Source organism: Epinephelus moara, chromosome 8 (assembly GCF_006386435.1).
Source record: "Epinephelus moara isolate mb chromosome 8, YSFRI_EMoa_1.0, whole genome shotgun sequence".
NCBI lineage: Eukaryota > Metazoa > Chordata > Actinopteri > Perciformes > Serranidae > Epinephelus > Epinephelus moara.
Genome location: NC_065513.1, coordinates 1,388,031 through 1,413,121, shown reverse-complemented (window position 1 = coordinate 1,413,121; position 25,091 = coordinate 1,388,031). Strand labels below are relative to the sequence as shown.

Genomic DNA, 25,091 nt, shown 5'->3' with positions numbered 1-25,091 from the left:
GGGGGGGTCTCCTCGCCCTGCACCCCGGAGGGAGGCAGAGGGGGAGGACGGAGTTGGTCTCCAGCAAACAGAGGCTCCAGGTCAGAGACACTCCCTGGTGATGCAGCTGGCTGGAGAACCGAAAAGGAGCCTGACATCTTGCCACATCCCCTACCACATTTCCCCACCTGCCCAAAAGGAGGCCAGGTGTGCAGCCACCTCTATCACAGTATGTGGACAATCCCTCTCCATCTGAGCTGTTCAGGATGTACTTTCACCAGGCTGCCATCAAAACACTGTGTGCCAACACCAATAAAAATGCAGCAAAAATATTGCTCATCGTGGACAGGAACTGTCACAAGACCTATCACAGCTCCCCTGGTGCTATTAAAAAGTAATGTTTGACTTTGAACTTTGGTTGTTCTATTGTGAATAGTTTATTTTGATGTACATGTTGTATTTTTGCTAATTGTGCACAATGTGCATTTAACTTTCGTTTTTGTCACTTATTATAAAAATGAGTGTATTTCAAAAATTAAGTTATGAAAACACTCAAAATAAATTTCCTGTGGTTTGAAAGGATTTTGTGCAACTTTTTTACATTTACAATTTTGAGGGATACAGCCGTGATATTTCTGTATTTAGAAAAATATATGTAAAAACAAAAACGATTTTCATTTTTTTAGTGGTTTATTGCACTTTTTAGCAATTTCTTTCATTAGTATGGACATATGTCCACATATATTATTAAAATTTGGGATTTAAGGGTTGTATTGATGTATAGCATATTAAAATACTCCAAAAAATGGCCCTACAGCAGGTAAAATTGTAAAGATATGCTCTGGCGGACTTGTTCTATGGTAGGTCAGAAAGGGTTAATACTATAGACTCTGTCATTAACTCATGCCCCACTGGCCTGTTTGATGCTTCCATGGCAACCTGTGAAGAGTTTGTTTCTTTTTTTACTGACAAAGTGGCATCTGTCAGGCAGAATATTAGTAAAATATACATCCCTCCTGGTGATGTGTGTGCTCCTCCTGCACCGTCTGCCGTTTTCGATCGGTTTGAGACAATTTCTCTGTCGTTTTTCACTAAGGTGGTTAATGGCGTGAAACCTACTAACTGTCCCTTAGATATTATTCCTGCCAAATTCTTAAAGGAGGTTTTTTATTCTGTTGGGTCAAGTCTCCTTGTTTTCATTAACTCCTGTCTTACTTCAGGGTCTGTCCCAGCTGCCTTCAAACATGCTATGGTTAGGCCCCTCCTAAAAAAAACCCATCTTGACCCCTCTGTGACCCCAATTGTAGACCTGTCTCCCATTTGCCTTTTCTTTCTAAGGTCTTAGAAAAAGTTGTTTTTATACAATTACATTTTTAGAGATAAATTCTGTTCTTGATAAATTTCAGTCTGGTTTTAGATGCCGACATAGCACCGAGTCAGCACTGTTAAAGGTGCACAATGATATTGCCTTGTCTGTGGATGCTGGGAATCCCGCTGTGCTGTTGCTGCTGGACCTCACAGCGGCCTTTGATACAGTCGACAGTGCAGTCCTTGTATCTCACCTAGAGCAGTATGTAGGCATCCGCAGCACCGCTCTTCAATGGTTTAGTTCGTACCTGGCCAATAGGAGCTTCTCTGTGATGATTGGTGACCTCCACTCATCACATGCATCTCTTCCTTGTGGGATGCCACAGGGATCTATTCTTGGCCCTATCCTCTTTTCATTGTATTTGCTACCTTTGGGATCAATAATAAGAAAACACAATCTGTCTTTCCATCTTTATGCAGATGATTTACAGATTTATTTGCCGATAAAACCCAGTGAAAGCACTGCATTTCAGAAGTTAATGGATTGTGTTAGTGACGTAAAGCATTGGCTGGCACGTAACTTTCTGCACCTGAACGACAGCAAAAGTGAATGTATTTTGTTTGGCACTTCACCTTTGTCTAATGTTATTGCAACAAACTGTAGCACTCTGGCCCCCTTTTTTAAACCACATGTAAAAAATCTTGGTGTAACATTTGACAGTGGTTTGAAGTTTGATAAACAGATTAGTTTCATTGTCAGAACAAGCTTTTTCCAGCTCCATCTCTTGGCCAAAGTGAAGCCTTTTCTCAATCGGCAGGACCTTGAGAAGGCAATTCATGCATTCATCAGCTCACGATTGGACTACTGTAATGCACTTTATGTTGGCCTCAGCCAGTCTTCCCTGTCACGTCTTCAACTTGTACAGAATGCTGCGGCCCGATTTTTAACAAACACGCCCAGACGTGAACACATTACCCCTGTGCTGTCGTCTCTCCACTGGCTTCCAGTACGTTTTAGGATAGATTTTAAACTTTTGTTGTTTGTTTTTAATGCCATTAATGGCCTTGCTCCTCTCTACCTGTCAGAGATTTTAACTATTCGCGATAGAGGCAGGGCCCTGTGTTCATCTGGTCAGCTTCTCTTAGAAGTCCCAAGGTCACGATACAAAAAATGGGGTGACCGTTCCTTCGCTGTTGCTGCTCCAAGATTGTGGAACAAGCTCCCCCCTGACATTCGCACCACTACTGATCTCGGCCTTTTTAAATCGAAGCTGAAGACCTACCTTTTTAGAATTGCTTTTAATCCCGACTAGGACTATTCTTTTTTTTTTTTTTTTTTTTTGAAGTATTTTATCTATGTTGAAAGGCTTTTAATGCCCTGTAGCACTGTCGCACTTTCCATTGTTTTTTTTTTCTGTATTGCCTTATTGTTTGTGTGTGTGTGTGTGTGTGTGTGTTTGGTACTTCATGTACTTTCATTGTTATTTGACACTGTTGTCAAGCACTTTGGGTACCTTTGGGTTTTGTAAAGGGCTATAGAAATAAATGTTGATTGATTGATTGATCACTAGTGTATTTCGCTAAAATGATTTTTTTTTTGTACATTTTCTTAGATTGCAAAATATTTGTACTTTTTTTTTTATCTTTTCCTCAAGTCCATTCCACAAAACCACTCCACAGATCGAAATGCACATACTTTTAAGATTGGTCCAAGCATAATGTAGTTTAAATTTTAATTCCCCTCTTAAATAATAACCCCCTTCTCTTTCCGTGAATAGTTTTTGTATGCTGCCAGGTCGAATTTTATTATTTGCCCTATACATTATTTGTGCAGTCTTGAAGTCCACCAGATCCCTAAACTTTAATGTGTGTAATTTTAAGAGTTTATTGGTGTGTTCTTGGTATCCTACATTATTTACTAGTCTTATGGCTCTTTTTTGTAGTGCGCATAATGTTTGTATGGTGGTTTTGTAGGTGTTGCCTCAAACTTCTACACAATAATTCAAATACGGTAATACAAGTGAACAATATAAAATATACATTGCTTTCTCATTTAAAATGTGTCTGGTTTTTCCCAGCAAACCAATGCTCCGTGCTACTTTTGCTCTAACATGTTTTATGTGGGGTTTCCAGTAGTGGAAACCCCACATAATGTGGTCCAGAATCACACCCGAAAATTTGTTTTCACTCTTTCTATGTTAACATCATTAATCATCAGTTTTATTTGTATATTTATTTTACAGTTTCCAAACAGCATCAGTTTGGTTTTATTCAGATTTAATGAAAGTTTATTCAAATCGAACCACGTTTTAAGTTTGCTTAGTTCAACGGTGACCACCTCTAAAAGCTGCTGTAGATTTTCCCCAGAACAGAAAATGTTTGTGTCATTCGTAAATAACAAATTTTAAAATTTCCAAGACCTACAAATATCATTTATATACATAATAAACAATTTGGGACCCAAAACAGACCCCTGTGGGACTCCATATGTAATATCAAGGTGTGTTGATTGGTGATCACCCATCTGCACAAATTGATTCCTGTTTACCAAATAACTTTTCAACCAGTTGAGTACAACCCCTCTAATTCCATATTTTTCTAATTTCATGATTAATACCTGGTGATCTATGGTGTCGAATGCTTTTTTAAGTCTATAAATACTCCCACGGCATACTTTTTTTGGTCCAGAGAACTGGTTATTTCTTCCATTATGTTAAGGACTGGTGAGAACCCGAAGGAACCCAAGTAGCAGGAGACAGGTGGAGTAAATTTAACAATAATTTCTTACAAAAAACAGCAGCAAAAACACAAAAAACTGCTGCACGGAGAAGTGAGCTGCCTGGTGGTGACAGGAGGCGAGAGCTCTGGAAAACAAAGGCGGCGAGGCACCAAACTGTGAACAACAGAGACAAAAAACACGAGTCAGTGGAGCTGGTCAAAAAGAGAAACAGGCAAAATACTCACGAGGCGAAAAACTCAAGTAAGAGTAGCGCTACCGAATGAAATGGAATTATCTGGTACCGAAGTGAAGTCAGCGCCGGCTTTATAGTGAGGTAGATGAGGTGAAATGGAAACCAGGTGTGCCTCACCGCCCGTGGTGGAAAAGTAGGTCAGCCCCACCTCCGCCACACACCAGCCCTGCAGGTCATGGAAAGACAGGAGAACAAAAAAGAAAACACAACACAAGAGCAGCCACAAAACATGCATCAAAACTCAAACCATAACACATTAATTCCATTAATGCCATTGATGTGGATCTTTTTGATCTGAAGCCGTACTGACTATCGTTTAACAGTTCATGCTTTTCAATGAAATTATCAAGTCTACTTGCCAAAAGTTTTTCTAAAATTTTTGAGAAATGTGAGAGGAGAGAGACCGGCCTGTAATTAGTCAATGACCTGGCCTGTATGAAAGGAGGCTGAAAATCACAGGACATGTCTGTTCTGATGATACAAGTCAGCGGTCCTGAAATGTGTGTTTCTCTTCTGTAATACACATTCTACATCTCGGGGGCGACGTCTTTCCACATACAGGCTTCCTTCGCCTTTCAAACGGGGCACAGCTCCGTGGGAAACAGTAGGAGAGACACAGTCCAAAGGGGAACCGGGATCTGACACAACATCGGAGGGAGAAGCATGTCCGAGGAGCTGTGCGACGGATGAAAAATCAAGCACGTCGCGCAGAATGCGTGCCACTACGGCATCGCTTTGGATTGTGAGCGCGCATGACGCACGTTTACATTGAAAGTAAAGCTAGGTGCACAACCTAACGCACTGACGGATTGATGCTGACCGGAAGTCATTCATTCCAATGGAGGTGAAAATGATGGACAGTAACGGACTAGCGCGCAGCATGGCAGCGGTTCCGTTGACCGTTAGACCATGGAGGTGTTGGATTTTTCCCACTCGGGCATTGACATGATGGGAGAAACGGAGCGTAATGGTGCTGGAAGTAGGAAAAAAATTGCAATCGCAGTTGTAAACAAACAATATCTCATTTATTTATGCAGAAGAAAAATAAGCATAAGCTTTTTTTCCACTATTAAAAGTGATTGTTGACCATAGGTTGATTTCTATGCGGTTGATAATTTACTCTATATTTTCGAATTTTGCTTTCATTTCTATATATATCAGCTCTTTTAATAGTACTCTACTCAACTCGTCTCAGTTCAGTTGGTACAGTGACAGTCAACATGAGAGATCTTCGCAGGAAGATATTGCTAGCTCTTCTGCTAGATGACTTCGCTAACAGCTCTCGCCGACAGCAGGCTAGCTAGCCGCCCACATCTGGCCAGGTCTGTCAACGACGGAACCTCGCGGCGTTGTTCTGAGGGTGAGGAATGCTTGGGGACACGTTCCGTTAAAACAGGAAAAATAGGTTGTGCACCCGGCGTCATGGATTTGTGCGCGCAAAAGACCCTACATCCAAACGCCCCCCATGCACACACATGTCAGGGTGCGTCTGAAAAAACAAAAAAGAGCTGCCAGTGGAGGTGGCCCAGGGGCAGCTGCAACAGCATACATGATACCCAATGCCATGACTGAACACCGGCCCAATAAAAAAATAAAAAACAAAAACTGAACACTAGCCCTCACGGCCCAAATGTCAGACCGGCCAACCAGGAATTGTCCCGGTCCTCCCGATTAGCCACTCTGGGCCTGAATGGTTTTACAATGACATCGATTACTTTCTTAATTAAAGATGTTCCAGTCTATGGACATTTTGTGCTTACCTTTCCCAACAATGTCAATTATTTCCTTTTCAGTTGCTGCTTTCAAAAACATTGAGCTGGGGTTGCTGTCTAAAAAGTCGACAACCTTCCCCCGTCCCTCTTCTGGCTGTGGGTTTGTGATTTGTTCTGCCAGTTTTGGTCCCACACTTACAAAAAATCTGTTGAACCCATTGACCACATCATTCATATTGAATACAGTCTTATCACCTTCCATAAAGTATTCAGGGTAATTTTTATTTGTTGAACCATTCCTGATTATATTGTTTAACACATTCCATATGCCCTTGATCTTCGTTTTATTATTGTCCAATATGTCATTGCAGTAATCTTTCTTAGATTTCCTCATAATATTAATTAACTTATTTTTGTACATTTTGCATTTCTTTTCTGCTTCTATAGTTCTTGATTTTATGAATTCCCTGTATAATGTATTCTTTTTTTGCATGCATTTTGTAACCCTTTCATGATCCATGGTTTATCTGTATATCTTTTCTTCTTGTTGTATAGTTTTAATGGACAATGCTTATCATATAATGATTTTAATGTTAGCAGGAATGTTTCGTATGCTTTGTTAATATCAGTTTCTTCATACACTTTTTTCCAATTCTGTGTTAGTAATTCATTTCTAAAGTTGTTAATAGATTCTTCTGTTCTTATTCTTTTGTATCTAGACACATTGGCATCCTTTAACATAACATAATCACAATCGTACCTCACACACACTGCCAAATGATCACTGATGTCAATCAGAAGTAGTCCACACATCATGGTATTATCCATACAGTTAGTGAATATATTATCAACTAGTGTGGCAGAGTGAGATGTTATTCTGCTTGGTTTGGTGATTAATGGAAATAAACTCATACTAAACATTACATCAATAAATTTATCAGTCAGTTTATGCTTATTAGAATTTAAAACATCCAAGTGGAGATCCCCGCAAATGAACATAATTTTATTTTCAATGGAAAACATTCTTTTGATGCTATTCTTAAACAGTTTGACATCGGACCCAGGAGCTCTGTATACACAACTATACTATACTATACCAATATTTTTTTTTTTTCCAAGCAGATTTCTACAGTGATACACTCCATCACATCATCAATAATAGTTGTCATTTTTTCCACTAGTTTGTAGTTTAATCTTTTATCAACATACAGAGCCACTCCTCCTCCTTTTTTGGTCTGCCTGTTTAAGTTAAGGTGTGTTCACACCGGACCTGGGGTTTTTTTCGCTAGAGACGAGTTTACATACAAAGTCAATGCAAATGGGCGATTAAGCGTATATTCGCCCGAGAGAAAAATTGCTCGGGCTCCGAGCAACAGCAACAGAACGAGAGAGTGAAATTTCGCTCGTCGCTTGAGATGAGAAATCCCAGCTGGAGCTGTATTTCGCTGGGTCCTGTCGCTTGCAGCTCAACGCTGATTGGCTGCCGTAATCCCGGGGGGGTTCTTGACTGTCATGACATGCCAACTTCATTAAAAGTATTGCTGCAAATTAAAAGCAACAATAGATGTTAAAACACACAGAGACAATACATCTGTGATCAGTTCCCTAATTTAATTTTAACAATTTTTTCAATCTTCTCCAACTTCTCGTTTTATTTTATGGAAGTGATCAATGTAAGTGCACTTGTCCTAGAGCCGCCATGACAGTTTTTATAATGCAAATAACTTTGTTTAGATAAAACCTACAAGCTTCTCTCCCTATGCCTTTTAGTAAAAATGTGTCTTGTATGTTTTCTGAAGCTTTTAAAATGAAACACACTAAACTTCTGAGCATTTATACCTCCGACCGCGACAGACCGCTGCTGAAAGTTATACATTTTGATACATAGGCCCTACAGGTGGCTATACATATATATTGCAAAACTCTGTAAAAGTACACCAAAGCATACATTTTTGTTTCCAAATATTTATTTGAAAACAAAACCATTCATACGTCAGTAAAAAAAACATTTTGTTAATAATAAAAAAACAAATCTCAACAGTGACCGCGCCAGCCGGCGGGACTGCGGCTGAACCGCTTCCAATGTTCATTCATTCATTCAGTCGCGTGTTCAGTGTGTGTGTGTGTGTGTGTGTGTGTGTGTGTGTGTGTGGGTGTGTGTGTGTGTGTTAGTATGTCAGAGAGGAGTATCAATCAAAAAATTTTTCCACTAACTATTTAGGTGTTTATTTCTTTTATTCTTATTTTTTTTTAAATTAAAATGTGTAATATAGCCAACAATATTATAGACCAAAAGTTAATCTAATTTATTATTGTAGAATGTATTTAGCAAATCACCACTTTCAACTGGAGACACGGCGCAGCAGCAAAAAAAAAAAGAAAAAGGAATTATCAAAAGCTGACAAACAGTGTTAATTAATTGACATGAGACATTGGAGAGGTTTTTGGTGTGCTTCTGAGCACACGGGCAGCATAAACAATGAAGTTACATATGTTGCGGCGCTTGGAGGGGCGCTGTAATCCTGGCGGTCCTAGTTTTAAGCACCACGGTCAGCACCAATGCATCTATTGCTGTAGCGCAGAGGCTCTGATGCCTGAGTCAGAGCATGTGAGCGGAGTTGGAGCTGCCTGCAGTGAGGAGCGGGAGGATTTTGTATGCATGTGCCAAAATAGGTAAAAAAAATATTAAAAAATCATAATTTCTTCGTCTTTTGTGTAATAAAATATTTGGAAACGAAAATGTATGCTTTGGTGTACTTTTACAGAGTTTTGCAATATGTATAGCCTACCTATGTATCAAAATGTATAATTTTCAGCAGCGGTCTGCTGCGGTCGGAGGTATAAATGCTCAGAAGTGTAGTGTGTTTCATTTTTGTAACTTAAAGGCTTCAGAAAATATACAAGACACATTTTTAGTGAAAGTCATACGAAGAGAAGCTTGTAGGTTTTATCTAAACAGAGTTATTTGCATTATAAAAACCATCGTGGCGGTTCTAGGACAAGTGCACTTNCGTCATCAAAGCAAAAAAGCGAGTCTGTTGATTTCTGCCACATTGACGAGCGATTGCAACTGAGCGATGAAGCGATATCAAAGGGGCGAACCGAGCGTCAGCGAAAAAAAAACAGGTCTGGTGTGAACACAGCTTTATTCAGTTCATACCCGTTCATCTCAAAATCCACACCCTTTTCAGTACTTGGCTAGATATGGCTATAACATTAAATGGCTTATTTAGGTGACTTAAGTACCCTTTGATATTGTGAAAGTTAGTGTATAAACTCCTGCTGTTAAAATGGATGATTGATAACCCCTGACCTGATTTTGTATGCTTGTTGAATTGATCCTCTGAGTAGTAGCTGCAGTTATTGTTTAGATTGTTAAAAATGTTGTTTTCAGGGTCAATGTCTCAAAGTCCTGCAGATTATGGTCAGTGAATTTGAATGTTTTAAAGTTCAAATCATTACACATATCTTTATCCTCATTTCCATATGATGTACCGTTTACACAGTCAGTCTCTTCACCAGAATCCATAGTCATTCAGTTCAGAAAAACACACACAGTGTTAATCTAGTTAGCAGATTTCATGTTGTGTGCTCTGGGGTCATTGGTAGTTTTCCAGCTGTTCTATGTATCTGATGTTCAGTACTTTGGCCTCCTCAGGTGACCCGTTAGGCTTGATAAATATCTTACAGTTTGTTGTCCAGGTAGACTGGATTTTCCTCTGCTTCCTTAGAAAGTTTTTTTTTCTGTTAGGTGTTCATTCACAAAAACATCAGTTCCCCTGAGTTTTATTCCTTGTCTCAGGAGTGCGTTTTTGTGTTTTCTGTTGGTGAAGCAGATTATTATGGCAGGTTTGTCACTTTTGTTTTTTCCGTGGTAGAGGATGACATGCCTCAATGTCTGTGCTGTCAATGGAGATGCCTTTGCTGTGGAAAAAGGCAGTCACCTGTTGCTCCACAGACCCCATGTCAGGTTCTGTTGGTTCCCCCCCGTCTGCCCCTGCCACTGCCCTGGCGTAGGACCGGGGTCTGGTCTCCAACCCACTAACAATAATGTCATTCATGGGGGTATACTGCTCCAGATCTGCTACACGGCTCTCCAGACTGCAATCCTCTTCTCCTTCTCCTCGTTCTGACTTTTCACAGCCTTGATTTCACTCATCCATTATCATTTTCTGCTGCTTAGAAACAGTAGCAATCTCCTCCGACATGAAATCAAGCGCCCTTTTTATCTCCTTGACTTCCTCGTTCTTTTTAGGTGGCATTACTGTTGTCACGGGTAACGATGACGCGCACAAAGGCGACCAATCGCAGTGCTGAGCGGCAAAAACAATCTCAAAATACGGAAGAGCAGGAAGCGAGTAATTAGTAACTGCCACTTATGTGTGTTTTTAATACTGTAACAAAAACACAATACTGCTCTGGTTTGACCGATTTATGCCATACACTTAAGTACAGCCGACTCGTCGGGCACACACACACACACACACACACACACACGTACACACACAGATCGGGCTGGGAGCTGTGAAGCCTCCGACCTCTCAGAGACAAACCCATCAGACAGTAATCCCTGTGAAGGGACACCGATCCGCGGAGCCACAGCGAGCAACCGTTAACCACAGCTAAACCGACCACACGTGAGGCAATATAACTTACCCCAGTGAAGTCGACCGCCAGGAGAGGAGCAGCTATCCGGCTAGTTAGCAAGAGAGGCAACAGGCAGCAACCACCACACTCTAGCATTGGGTGAGAATCCTTTTTCATATCCTCCTGGAACTCCTCCTACACCAGCTTTAGTGCCCAGTGTAGCCACAACCCATCTTACCAACCAGTATCTGTTTGGTGCTTAAGGAGACCCCTGGGCCAACCAAGCCCGAAAGGCCCCGATGCTTTAACTTGATGGCCTCCTTCATCAATGGTGTCCACCAGCAGTTGCTTAGGTTACCGCCTTACACAGTTGACCTCCTGACCACAACTCTTTGCAACGGCCTCCACAATGGAGGTTTTGAACATAGCCGACTTGGATTCCATGTCCTCATCTTTCCCCAGGATGCATGGATATTTTTTTCTGGAGATGGGTGTTGAGGACCTCACAAACAGGGGCCTCAGTTCCCAGTTCACCCTCACTACACATTTTGGTTTTACCAGGTCTGTCTGGCAGTCTTCCCTGACATCTTATCAAACTCACCACCATGATCTGTTGACAGTTCTGCTCAAATTTCACCCAAGTGTTTCAACCTACGGCCACAGATTGTCGAACATCAGTCATTGGCCTGGAGTGTTGTGGTACCCAGTACACTCATAAACCACCCTATGCTGAAACATAGTGTTTGTTATGACCAATACATGGATAGCACAAAAGTCCAACAACAAAACACCTCTGGAAAACAGGCAGGTTGTTGAGCTGTTGCTTAGTGCATTGGCACAAACAACAGTCAGGACCCCCTGGCAGTGCATTGCTGTATCAGAGTTCTCTCTGGGGAACAAGAGGGTCACCTCTATGTGACTGCCAGTGACTGAGAGGAAGTGTCTGAATATCCCCACATCTGCTCAGCACCTCCAACCCTCCAGAGTCCAGAAATGGTCCAACCCTTCTCCAGGAGCTTGGTTTCAGAACCAATGCTATGCCTAGAGGTAAGCCCAGCTATTTCTGGTTGGCACTGCTCCACTTCCTGCACCAGTTTTGGTTCCTTCCCTGCCAAAGATGTGCCTTTTCACATCCCTAGAGTCTTCAGTGCCTTCAGTGCCACCCAACCCCAGTACTTACCCATGCGAGTGGTGGGTGGGCCCACAGGACGGCAGCTACATGTTGTTCTTTCGGGCTGTGCCTGGCAGAGTCCCATGGGTCAATGTCCAGCTACCAGATTATCCCCTCCCATGTATGGCTCCAGCCCCAGGTTCCCTTTTCCGGGCAAGATGCTGAGTTATTTTTATGCTTAGTCATGTAGGGTCTGTGAATTGCACTTAATCTGGCTGCTCGACTGGGACCACTTTGCCTTGGCAGACCCTATCAGGAGCTATTGCCCTCAATAAACACCGAATATGTTACTGTATACCCTAAACATTTGTAACAGCAAATATGTTTTGAAGGAAACAATGCTGCCTGGATTACATTCTTTAGTAATGTAATGAGGAAAAGTTATTTGACATGTGGCGAGTCAGAAAACGTTGATACTTAATCTATCAGTACAGTGTTGACTAACAACGAATTTAATTTGTTGTCCACTAAAATATCTGATCTTGCAGTACAACATCCACTCTTGGTGACCACAACATTATTAAGCCTCTTCATGGTTATGTTTAGGCACTCATACTAAGAGAGGGAAATATCATGGATAGGTCTTGGTTTAATACAGAAAAAGTCCAGAGATTTGGAAAATAAATTATTAGTAATAAACATTATAACTCTTAGGCAGGATTTGCTTTAGAGGTGTTGGTCTGCATTTTTTTTTTAACTTTAGACAGTGCCAGGGAAACTGTTTCCCACTGCTTCCAGTCTTTATGCTAAGCTAGGCTAACCACGTCTTGAATCCTGCTCTGAATGTAACATTGACTTCTTATGGAGGTATTTTAGTTGATATCCAGAAAGCATATTGTTGTGTGCCTCATTAACCTAACTGTTCTCAATACATCTTATTTACATCATGCCACATTTCAAACATAGCTACAAGTATGATACAATTATTTAAAAAAAACAACCAATTCATCCAACATGTGCTGTTTATTGATAATATTAGTAATGCAGAAAAAGATCTGATGAACTACATGTCATATGAAAATAATTGTGTATGTGGTCTAACTGTGTTTGTTTTCCACAGGGGGACCAAAGGCAAAGACATCAGCACTATCAAGTCACTGAGAGTTCTGCGAGTGCTCAGGCCTCTCAAGACCATCAAACGTCTGCCAAAACTCAAGGTTCAGCACCAGTGCTGTTTTTTGCTTTTTGATTTATTTAGCCAAGTTACTGGGGCTGAGATTAAAGGAATACTTCACCCTTCCAAAGACTGTTTAAATAGTAATTACTCACCCCGTGTTGTGGTGAACTTGTAAACATTTGATGAGCAGAAAATCCAAAAAAGGAAAGTCTTGATGTAGTAAAGTAAAAGGGATCTGCGTTTATTAACAGCAACTCAATTTTAAAACATCTCTTTACATACTCTGACACAACTCATGCAGTATAGTCCAGGTCTCATTCATCCAGTCGTATGTTCAGTACTTCCCAAAGAGAACGTTTTCCAATGGGACCGGACTAAGGAAAACTTACCTATGCTCTCTTTAAAGCCAGACGTCATTGACAAAAACAGCAATTTGCCTTGCTAAACACAGGAGCTGCTGGTCTGCTGCTGCCTGAAGTGGGTTGGTTGTGGTTACTGTGTGACTTTGCTGAATCTGAACTAAGACACCAAAGTCGTTCTGTCAAAGGATTCTGGCTCTGAAGAGAGCATAAATAAGTTTTACTTTTAGTTCAGTTCCCTGTTGATAAAGGGTGTCTGTTGGGTAAGAACTGAGCATATAACTGGATATATTAGACTTAAATTATACTGCATGAGTTATGTGAGAGTTTGTAAAAAGGATGTTTTGATAGCTTTGCTGTTGGTGAACAAGGACCCCTTTTACTTCGATTCATCATGAATCAGTGGAGCTCTATGGCACAGAGGAATACTGTGAGATATAAGGTTTTGTATATACACACGCAGTACTTAAGAGTAGAAATTCATTGGTTCCTACTACATTCTACAGTCATTGGTTTCTGTCTTCTGTCTTTTGTTGAGATCTGCTGACAGAAAGAAAGAAAAATCTATCTATCTATATGGAATGTAGCATTCATTCATTTTCTGTAACTGCTGTCGTGGGGGGCTGGAGCCTATCCCAGCTGACATTGGGCGAGAGGTGGGGTACACCCTGGACAGGTCGCCAGACTATGGCAGGGCTGACAAATAGAGACAGACAACCACTCACACTCACATTCACACCTACAGGCAGTTTATAGTCACCAATTAACCTAACCTGCATGTCTTTGGACTGTGGGAGGAAGCTGGAGTACCCGGAGAAAACCCATGCTGACACGGGGAGAACATGCAAACTCCGCACAGAAGGGCTCCCTCCTGGGGTCGACCCAGGAACCCTCTTGCAGTGAGGCAGTGCTAACCACCACACCACCGTGCCGCCCCTCAGTTAGTATATGTTCACTTTAAATGAGATTAGCAGAAACCACATCAGCTGTTAACAGGCTCAGTATATTTACGCTTGTCTGAAATGCAAATGCACAAATTGGTTATCTATATGCTTACAAAAGAAGGCAAACAGCAGATTTGAAACCCACTGAGAGTTTGTTTGTCTCCATTTGAAGAACCGTTAGTATATGCCTGCACCCAGAAACAGAGTCACACTGGGGCAGTGTAGTGTTTACATAGTTTTGCTGTTAATAATATACTGCTGCAGGCTTTTATGATGACAGAGATCTTATTTTTTCCCCCCGACAGATGTGATATCTTGCTGAACATAATGTGTCAGTAGTTTTACTGTTAAGCCTCTTCTCGGTTAAGGGATTTTCTAGTCTTTATTTGCTTCCTCTCATCTCCATCTTATCTTTTTTACTGTCCACCCTGTTTGAATTTTGCAAAGTGATCTTACAAGCATACAAGCCAATTTATTTTAGCTGTGTGCCTTGTCATTACATGCTAATGTATTTCACTGAGCCATTCCCACCACCAGCTGAAGCCACTGGGAATGCTCAGAATGCGCAGTATTCCATGTAGCCAGGCTATGCCCGCAGGTTAGACTCACTTACATTCACATTTGAACAGAGTCCCATTTTAAAAACAGTTCTGGTTAAGGAAACAAACAAAGTGAATAGGTGATAGTTACAGAAGCGTATTGCATTCACTTGACAAATAAAAAAAGCCCTGTTTTTCGGAGTATCTGAGTATTTTTTTCAGTTTTTCAGTTTTCACATCGCTCAATGTAACAGGTTAGGTTAGTAACAGGCTGTAACAACGTTATCTGACAAACGTGTATGGGCATGATTTCAGTTGTCAGGTAACATTGTTACAACCTGTTACTAACCTAACCTGTTAAATTGAGTGATAGGCCTACACTAGAAGGATGCAGTCGAAAACATAGCTAGATTATTATACTCTGTGTGTAACTAATTACGTGCCTTACCTTTATTGATCCCGTAGTTGAAATTGTCTAGGAGTAGGGGCACGGATGCAAAATACATCCATGAGCAGGAGTCACCATGGATGCTGGGGTCACTAGTAGGTGCCAGGTGGGAGCTTCTCATGAGATTTTTAAGTATCTCGTCTCCTTGTTCAGGAAAAAAAAATTACCATGAATAACAGAAAAAAATTACCATGGAAAACAGAAAAAAAAATTACCACAAAAAAAAAGAAAAAAACACCCCGAAAAACAGGGAAAAAAATTACTCAGAAAAACAGGGCTTTTTTTATTTGTCAAGTGAATGCAATACGCTTCCGTAGATAGTTTTCAAGTATATTCAGGAATACTTTTTTACTTAATCGCTAAATCAAATGTGTGTTTTTGTGTGTCCTCAGGCGGTGTTCGACTGTGTGGTCAATTCTTTGAAGAACGTGCTGAACATCCTAATTGTTTACATCCTTTTCATGTTCATCTTTGCTGTAATCGCAGTTCAGCTTTTCAAGGGGAAATTCTTCTATTGCACCGACGAGTCCAAGGGCCTGGAGAAGGACTGCAAGTTGGTCTCAAATCCCCCACTTCCTTATTTCTTGAAACGTCAGTGTGTTTACAACCAGACCCTTGTACCTTTCTAACCCCACTGAGCTTAAGTTTTGCCTTCATGTCTTCCAGAGGACAGTTTCTAGACTATGATAAAGACGAGGTGGCTGCCATGCCCAGAGAATGGAAGAAATATGAGTTTCATTATGACAATGTGCTGTGGGCCTTCTTGACCCTCTTCACTGTCTCCACTGGGGAGGGCTGGCCAACGTAAGTGCAGCTGACTTGATTTCCTCTTTATATTACAGACTTGTGTAAGGCTGTCATAAAATGACATAAAGACAAAAACTTCATCTAAATATAGTAAAGGCTCTCGGAAGATTTTTAACTTTACGCCTTATAAATCTAGTATATATTTGTGCAGAAAATCACATCCAGACATTGTCTGGGGTTTCCTTTTCACACATGTAGCACACAACAGGAGACAACACGTCGCGTTCTTGCCTTCCAGAAATCCTCCTTTTGATTTAGGTGAGGGATGGTACCTGGGACCCTGCAGGAGCAGCTGGTTCGTAATGTGGTCATAAACAATCGAGTCTCTTGCCGTTCCTTGAATTTGTCTGACGTTTTTGGTGTCAGTCCTTACCAACTGAAGTGCCAGAGTCTTGTGCTCTCTCAATTTAATAATTTTGTTGGCGTGTTTATTCAAATGACCCTTCTTCTCGTGTTCATCCTTGGATGTTTGTATTCTCCTGATTACTTACTAGGTGGCAGGGTAATGTCTGTTTAATGTCCATTTCAACTGATTCGGACATTTACGTTCTCACATACAGCTTCTCCAGGTAATGTCTAGATAAGTTTAGGGTTGCAGTAATACTACCAGGCCAGATATGTTACTGTATCTCACCTCCTGGCTGTTGTGTTGTGCTATGTTCTCCTTGCAGTGTCTTGAAGCACTCTGTGGATGCTACTTTTGAAGACACAGGTCCCAGTCCAGGCTACCGGATAGAAATGTCCATCTTCTATGTGGTTTACTTTGTGGTCTTCCCTTTCTTTTTTGTCAACATCTTTGTTGCTCTGATCATCATCACCTTCCAGGAGCAGGGAGACAAGGCCTTGTCTGAATGCAGCTTAGAAAAGAATGAGGTAAGGCAGATACATGGCATTCAAATCAGAACTTTAATATTTTGTCAGTCACTCTTACAATGCTGTTATCACTATCTCCACCTCATTTCCTCCTTTTGTTTACTGGACATTCTTGAATGTTATTAACTGATTTGCATGAAACATTTAGGGAAGGTGTGATTCTAGACCTGTGTGCACTATTTACTGAGCACATATTTCTGAATCACAATCTGTGAATATGCTGTGAGTGACAAAGTAGGTGTCCTTGTATAATCCACTTTATCTATTTTTTTTGTCCTCACCATTAGGAAACAATAATAAATGAATAAATAAAAAAATGACAACATGGCAACATTTCTAAAATGCATAAATTATAAATAAATAAATAATAATATGACAGATCATACAACGCCGATTTCAAAAAGTTTGGATGCTGTGTAAAAATTAAAATAAAAATAGAATGCAATGATTTGCAAATCCTCGTTGACCTCTATTGTTACGGGACCCAAAAGCAGACAAAAATACAGACGAGGAGCTGGCTCAAGTAGGTGATTTATTGGTAATAAAATGAATGGAGGAGCACTGGGAGGCAAAAGTCAGAGGATGGGAAGTGAAGCAGGGGAGCTGGGCTGGGGAAGCTGGCCAGGAGGTTCCAGAGTGGTGACGTGAACGGAGCAGATGAGGTCCAGGTGTTTTCTCAATTCAGCAGGAGTTTCAGTGCAGGGGGAGTGCTGATGTAATGGCGGATGGTTACCAGGTGGAGAAGAAGTAGAGCAGGAGGCAGGAGTCAACTGGGAAAATGCTGCAGCCACAGGAAAACAGATATTAGTGAGCGAGTGAAAAGTACAGGATTAACAAAGTGGCATGAGCCTGACTGACTGGTAAGCAGAGTCTACGATCTGGTGGCGTGCTGAAGTTGGAGCCTGGTATTTGAAGCAAAGTTGATTGAAGATGATTTGCGGCTTTGCAGCTGCGGTCACTCCTTCGCACCAGACATAACTCCTATAATTAGAGCAAGAGAGGGAGAGAGAGAGGGGGAGGAGGGAAGCTCCTGGCTAGGAGGAAGAGGAGGCTGCAGCAGAGGCTGTGACATGTTTCCAATTGAATACAGTACACAGACAAGATATTTTATGTTTTAACTGATAAACTTTATAGTTTTTGTAAATATACACTCATTCTGAATTTGATGCCTGCAACATGTTCCAAAAAAATGGGACAGGTGCATGTTTACCACTGTGTTACATTACCTGTTTTTCTTTCTGGGTCCCCTCTCTACATTCAGAGGTTTTTGCAGGTCTGTGAAAGCAGCGCAGACAGAACTCTTCACAATTATTTTTTTTCCTCAGCAGCAGTTTGTGGAGTTTTTAAATGTGGAATGTAAATTTAATCCGTCAGTCTGATCAAAGCTGATCAGATTACTGGATGAGAGGAGCAGCTGCTGCAGATGAACTTTTAGACCCAGTGCAATGAGTGGTTAAGTTTCACTTTCACTGAGCCTGCCTTTCTGCTGCTCAATCTGTGCCCAGAGTACATTCTGTACTATTGGAGTATGAACGTTCCTGCTCCAAAAATAGAAAATGAAAACATGGCAGCAGTTGTTTTAATCATGGCAGGTTGCCATAAATATATTAATTTGTGGGGAAACCCTGCCAGGTACACAAACAACTTGAATGGGGTCTTGTGGGCAAGACTGATTGACTCAAACACAGATTCATGAACCAGGGCACTGGCACTTGCAGAACTGAGCAAGGCTTCTATATCATGCTGGAACACAGTTACTGGGCACGTTCATCTATGTTCTCCACTTTCCCCCAGAAGGGCAACAAAGTAGCCATGAGGGCTGCTGGTGGACACATTAGATTATTAGATTTTAGTCTCATTCCAAATATTTAAAAAAAAACAACCTACTTTCAAAGTTTTCAAGAAAGTTTTAATTCACACAATAATGATTTAATCCAAAACACAGTGCTTTTGATTAAACATTTGGTACTCTTGATTTAACTTTTGAACTAACACAAGCTATGATGTCTATTATCAACAAACAGCTTTGTTCTTATTAACTTTAATAAAATAAAATAAAAATAGTAATAATAATAATAATGATAACTTAAATAAAACAAACAAACAAAAAAAACACAACAACATTCAAGAACTTCACCTGCATTCTGGGAGATGTAGTGTAAGTCGCAGCAGCGGTGGTGGTGTGTCTTCCTCAAGCCCGGGACTACACTCAGATGTCGCGCCTGGAATCTGCTGGAGCCACTCTTCCAGTTTGGGGATCACGGGTCTGAGTGCTCCGATTTCCACTGGCACTACTGTTGCCTTTACTGTTGCCATCTTTTCTAGCTCCTCTTTCAGCCCTTGGTATTTTTCCAGCTTCTTGTGCTCCTTCCTCCTGATGTTGCTGTTGCTCAGAATTGCTACATCTATCACTACGGCCTTCTCCTATTGTTTGTCGAACAACACAATGTCTGGTTTGTTAGCCATCACCATTTTGGCAGTCTAGATCTGGACGTCCCACAAGATCTTTGCTTGGTCATTCACAACCACCTTAGGATGTGTCTTCCATTCTGACCTTGGGACCTTCCAATATATAGTATATTTAAAGGCGCTGTATGTAAGAATGTGGCCAAAACGGTTACTGCACTCAAATTCAAAATACTGCCACGAGTCGTGTCTGCCCCCCCTCCCCTANTATATATATATATATATATATATATATATATATTTAAGCAATATCACACGAGAGGGAGTGATGTTATACTCATATATCATCACGGCTGTGATTCGGTCATAGGCACGAGGCCGCAGGTTCCAGCTTTCTGGCAATGTTTTTTGTCTACAGAACCATTTCATTTAGTAACATAAGACTTTGTTTTGTGGTATATTTGCAGGACTGTGTTTTTAAAAAATAAAGTGGCTTGTGTGATTCCATACTTTTGTGGAGTACCGTTTTGTTAATTGTGGAAATACAGTAATTATAGCAGCTGGCAGGCAGCAAAGCAGTGCAGCCAGGTAACTGTCAGCCAGGCAGTGTGGCCCTGGCATAACCTTTTTACAGGGGCACTGAAAAAAGAGGTTCCACAACACACAAGTGCTGCTCAGAAACGCAGCATGGCCTGGGCATGAAAGAGCAGTGCACATCAAGATGGCTAGTGTTACTTCATGGCCACAGTGTGGCGCTTCCTCAGAGCCTCCATAAATTGGTGGAATACCATACCACAATTAAAAGCTGGTACTTCACTATCTTACGGAGCTGTGCAAGCCACTGCAAGGTCCTGCAAGTGTTGCACAATAAAAAGCCTTTTTTTTTTTTAACAAATAAGAGGTTCTGCCCACAGTTATATTGTCAGTAGGTTTAATGCTGAAATGGAAACAGGGAGTTTTGAGTTAAAAATAATATATATATCTTTGTGACAGATGTAAACAATAAATTTGTGGTGAAAAGTGGTACAATTATCAAAAGACCATTTTCACACTCTATTTTTACTGAAAATACAGGCAGTGGGGGCAGATTAGTGGATATTGAGTTATCGGCACACGTGTGTCATGTGCCTGCTGATCCCAGAAGAAGTTACAAAATAAAACTAGTGATTTTGATACACTTAGAAGATAACACTTTTTGCATTTCTGCTCCTGGTTTTGCTAAGTAATCATGTTATCACAATTCACAGTACAGTTCACAATCTACTTACATTTTTAAAGTTAATTGTGTTTTGAATAAGACATATGTAAGAATATTAATTTAATTGTAAATATATATATATTTTTTTTAATCAAAAAAAGTTTTAGTATGCTAGCAAACAGACCACATGCTCCATCTATACAGTGGCTGCATAATATAGTTCATTGCAATGACATAAAGCAGGATACACATGTATAGTTGACATTTTTGTGTGTAGTTTATATTATATTGTTAAGCAGACAATAAGTGTGTGTGTTTATCTTTATTTGTACAGTTTTACCTGCTGGGCTTAAAGAGGACTCCAGCCAAAAAACAAAACAAAACACTGGATTGGATATAAATGAATATAGCTTATTACTGCATTATCAATTTATGATTTTCATGTTAAGTTAGTGTACGATATAAAGATTTAGCTCATGTTTTTATTTTTGTAATTACATGCGCAGAATATACTATTCTTTTAACCACATATTCACCAATATGTGTTTTCCGTATTAGACATTGTCTTTTGTATTAGTGATGTAACTAATCTAGCTTGCCTATGTACATTAGAATCACAGATTTAAAGGCGCCATATGTAAGAATGTGGCCAAAACGGTTACTGCACTCAAATTCAAAATACTGCCGCGTGTCGTGTCTGCCCCCCCTCCCCTACAGATTTGAGGTTGCTGGACAGCGGCACGCTGGAGACTGATTTGTTTGCCCACGGGCAGCTGCCGTGGCAGGGCCGCGTTGCCGCGTCCTTGATCTTCGGTTTTCCAGCGGACCGTTTGAGCAAGTCCGGCTTCTCTGCTGCTAACGCTGCTGCCGGGATTCAGCGGAGGAGGAGCCGGCTGCTAATGCTATGTACCGGGACACTGCTAATGCTGCTTGCCGTGCTGCTAACGTTTGTTTCTCCAAAAAAATCAGTCAGGTCGATGACCTAACGTTTGTTTCTCCAAAAAAATCAGTCAGGTCGATGACCCACCTGCACATGGGCTACAATGTATCGAAAATAAATAACAGTTTAAAGTATTTGAAATGTCCATCCCCGTCTAGCTATGATGCTAGTTAGCCAACTTTGGCTAAAGCTTACCTGTCGAGGAGTAGCCACTTCGACATCCGATTTCAAATTCTTCTCCGCTTTCAACCTTCTCCACCGTTCAAAAGCATCTCCTATACATGTAGACCCTCACTTTGCCTCGAGTTTTGTCTTGGCGTTTTTGGGTATCATAATGAGGTTGTTTGGGTTTAGTCACACCGTCAGCCATTGTAGCTCAGTCGTCACTGTAATTGATGCTGAGACTCTACTGACTGCGTGACTGGTAGACGGCGGTGAGTGGCTCAACAGGCCAAAACACAAATTCAAAACATAAACATGATTTGCAGACTGTAAAAAATTTTTTTAAAGTGCGAATATTCTGGCTGTACTATTGTTGTTGGTGAGATCAGTATGTTATATTAACATTATTCCTTAGTTTCTGTGACATATTAGGATGATTTTACGACTATTTGCTTTAGATTTCTTACATATAGCTCCTTTAAGGGGAGTGCACAGACATCGCCCCCTTCTACACCTCAGTAGTAACAAACTGCACAGATACAAATCAGTATAGTCAAGGTCGGACATTTTAGGGAACATAAACAAAAGAAAAACACATTTTGAGTGAAGGGGGACTTAAATGATGATCCACAGTTTTTCAACCATAACAGCACCTGGGACCAAAATATATGTTCACTAATTAGTTATCAGTTATCCACAGACAGTAAAATCACAAATTATGTACTGTTTTTGTCAAAAGTGATCCATTTTAGTTTCCAGCTGCTCACATCAGTGCAGATTTTTAATGATCAATAGCAAATGTATGCTTTCAGGACTGATGTTTGATTAGCAGTTCTTATCAAATAACAAAGACAGTAAAGCAGAGCTGTGGTTTCTTTATTACAGCGGGCTTGTATTGACTTTGCCATAAACGCCAAACCTCTGACACGCTACATGCCCGAGAACACGCACTCCTTCCAGTACAGGATGTGGAAGTTTGTGGTCTCAGCTCCGTTTGAGTACTCCATCATGATCATGATCGCTCTTAATACTGTGGTACTCATGATGAAGGTAAGAACTTTTGAAGAAGACATAAATAATACAATGCCAAATGAATATAATTTGTCAGACTTTATTGACTGTTACATAAAGTCAGTCCTGGAGACATTAGATCAGGAAAGGAATAGTTTGACATTTTGAAATAAACACTCATACATGTACAACATATGAGTTAAATGAGAAGATTCATACAACTCTCTTGTCTGTACAGTGAATATAAAGCTACAACCAGCAGCCAGTTAGCTTAGCTTAGAATAAAGACTGGAGGGAACAGCTAGCCAACCTCTGTCCAAAGATAACATCCACACATAACCAAATTGTAAAAGCAATTTGTGATGGCCAGGAGCTAAGCTAAGGTAACTAGCTGCTTGCTGTAGTTCACACTAAACAGACAGAAATGAGAGTGGTATTGATCTTATGATGTTACTCTCAGCAAGAAAGTGAAGCTTTATTTCCCAAAATGTCAAACTAGTCCTTAAGCAGTGCCACATGACAGAAAGGAAAAGTAATCATTTGCCCCTGTCTTTCAGTTCCACGGAGCGCCAGACTTTTATGAAGCGATGCTGAAGAACCTCAACATAGTCTTCACCACTCTCTTTTCTCTGGAGTGTATCCTCAAGATCATTGCTTTTGGTCCATTGGTAGGTAACATTTATTAAACAACTTCAAATATCCTGAATAATAAAAAAACAACTAATAATTTTCTACTGTTGCTTCATCAGAACTACTTAAAGGATGCCTGGAACGTGTTTGACTTTGTCACAGTGTTGGGCAGCATCACTGACATCCTAGTGACCGAAATCAATGTAAGAGCACCTGTCCCCACCCACTCTACTCTTACCTCAACAAGGCTGAATGCATTGTATCCCAACAACCCAGCTGTCATGGTAATGAGCTGTGGCAGGGACAGCCTGTACAGCAAGCTTTGTGCAAACAAGCTAACTAGCCACATCAGCAAAGACAATCACATGGGAGTGGTCCATAGAGCCTGACAACATCACATATGACTGATATATGAGCTGAGGATGGACATCATCTTTGAACCACCTCAGAGTAATTATCAATGTGTGGTTTACAGTGGAGCAGTAATCTGCTGTGCTTTTTGTGATATGATGGTTTCTTTATTAATTCCAGACACTTCCTCTCTGTGCACGTACCTCTCTTCATGTGTATATTGTGGAGTTTTTTTTGCTTTTAAGAATTTTTATTGTTATTTTGATCATACACCAAAACAGACAACACGCAACACAAACAGGGAGAAAAAGAAAAAAAAAACAGTGACATCCAATAGACAACAAAGTCTACAGCAGTTTTGTGCTTCCATTATACCATTTCATTTCGCAAGAAGAGTGATTAGCCCGGTATACACAGTTGATACTACACATCCAATCATGATCAGACAAGGCTTTTACGGACAATGTCCCATTAGTCCTCCAGGCCCCTCTCAAAGTCTTTTAGCAGACCAGCTGCCTGTTCCATATTCAAAAGGTCTAGATATTCCCCCAGCCTGGTTTGCGTACTTTCCAGTTAAAAGAAATTAATATTTTAGTAACCCAATGTCCAAAGCCGAAAACTGGAAAATCAACATTGAAAAATTCTGACATTAGGGATATTACTTCTGTCCAGACAGTTTTGACTGCTGATGAAGCAATGAACCACGATTTCCACAATTGTGCCAGGATGAATCTTGATACTCGTTGTCCATTTTAGATTATGTAACCGGGGTAATACATGCTCTACACAGAATCTTATATTATATAGTCCTAAATCTAACACATTTAGAAGTGTACAAAGCTGATCTCCAGATTCTATCCCACTGAGAAGAAGTTAAAGATATGTTAAGGTCATGCTCCCAAACCAGCTGGACAGAAGAATATGTGTTAGGAGCAGCTCGGAACATTAAACTATGAATATTAGAGACTGCGCCTTTTGACAAGGTTGCCTTCCTCAGAAGCTGATCCCAGTCAGAACATGATACAGGTGTAGGTCCCTCTTTACATTTCCTATTTATAACAGATGATATCTGTGCATGTAATACCAAACTGATTTTTAATTTGTTAAAAAAGATATTAGAGAATCACTAAAAATTTGACCAACTGTTACAATACCATGTCTCTGCCAAGTTTTGTTATTTATGGTGCCTCCTCCAGTTGATAAAATGGGATTACACCAGACAGGACAGGATGGGAGAGAGAGCCCCTTGATACCAAATCTCCTGTGCAGCTGCTTCACAACAGAGCATGAAAACCTAATAATAATGTTATCCAGAAGAGGTGGAGGTTTAGGGCAGTACCATAATGATGTCAATGATATGTTCCTATTACAAGACAGGGTAACACTTTATATTAATGTACTGTAATAAGCGTTAATTAATGCTTAATAAGCACCAATTAACCAGTTAATGAGCACTTATAAGACAGAATAAGATGTTTATTACCATTAATAAGACTATATAAGTGTTAATTATAGCATAATTAACACAGTTATTATTGCATATAGGAGCATTATAAGCACTTAATAGAAACTTGATA

General features: G+C 40.5%; 1 protein-coding gene across 1 annotated transcript in view; it reads left to right on the top strand.

Moving 5' to 3' along the window:
* cacna1ba (calcium channel, voltage-dependent, N type, alpha 1B subunit, a) overlaps nt 1-25,091 on the top strand; it is a 783,270-nt gene that overhangs the window by 475,557 nt on the left and 282,622 nt on the right. Inside the window, exons 30-36 of the mRNA XM_050050840.1 lie at nt 12,790-12,886; nt 15,529-15,689; nt 15,803-15,940; nt 16,615-16,816; nt 22,408-22,572; nt 23,091-23,201; nt 23,283-23,366. Coding sequence (XP_049906797.1) covers nt 12,790-12,886; nt 15,529-15,689; nt 15,803-15,940; nt 16,615-16,816; nt 22,408-22,572; nt 23,091-23,201; nt 23,283-23,366 — 958 coding nt within the window. The remainder of the gene's footprint in view (nt 1-12,789; nt 12,887-15,528; nt 15,690-15,802; nt 15,941-16,614; nt 16,817-22,407; nt 22,573-23,090; nt 23,202-23,282; nt 23,367-25,091) is intronic.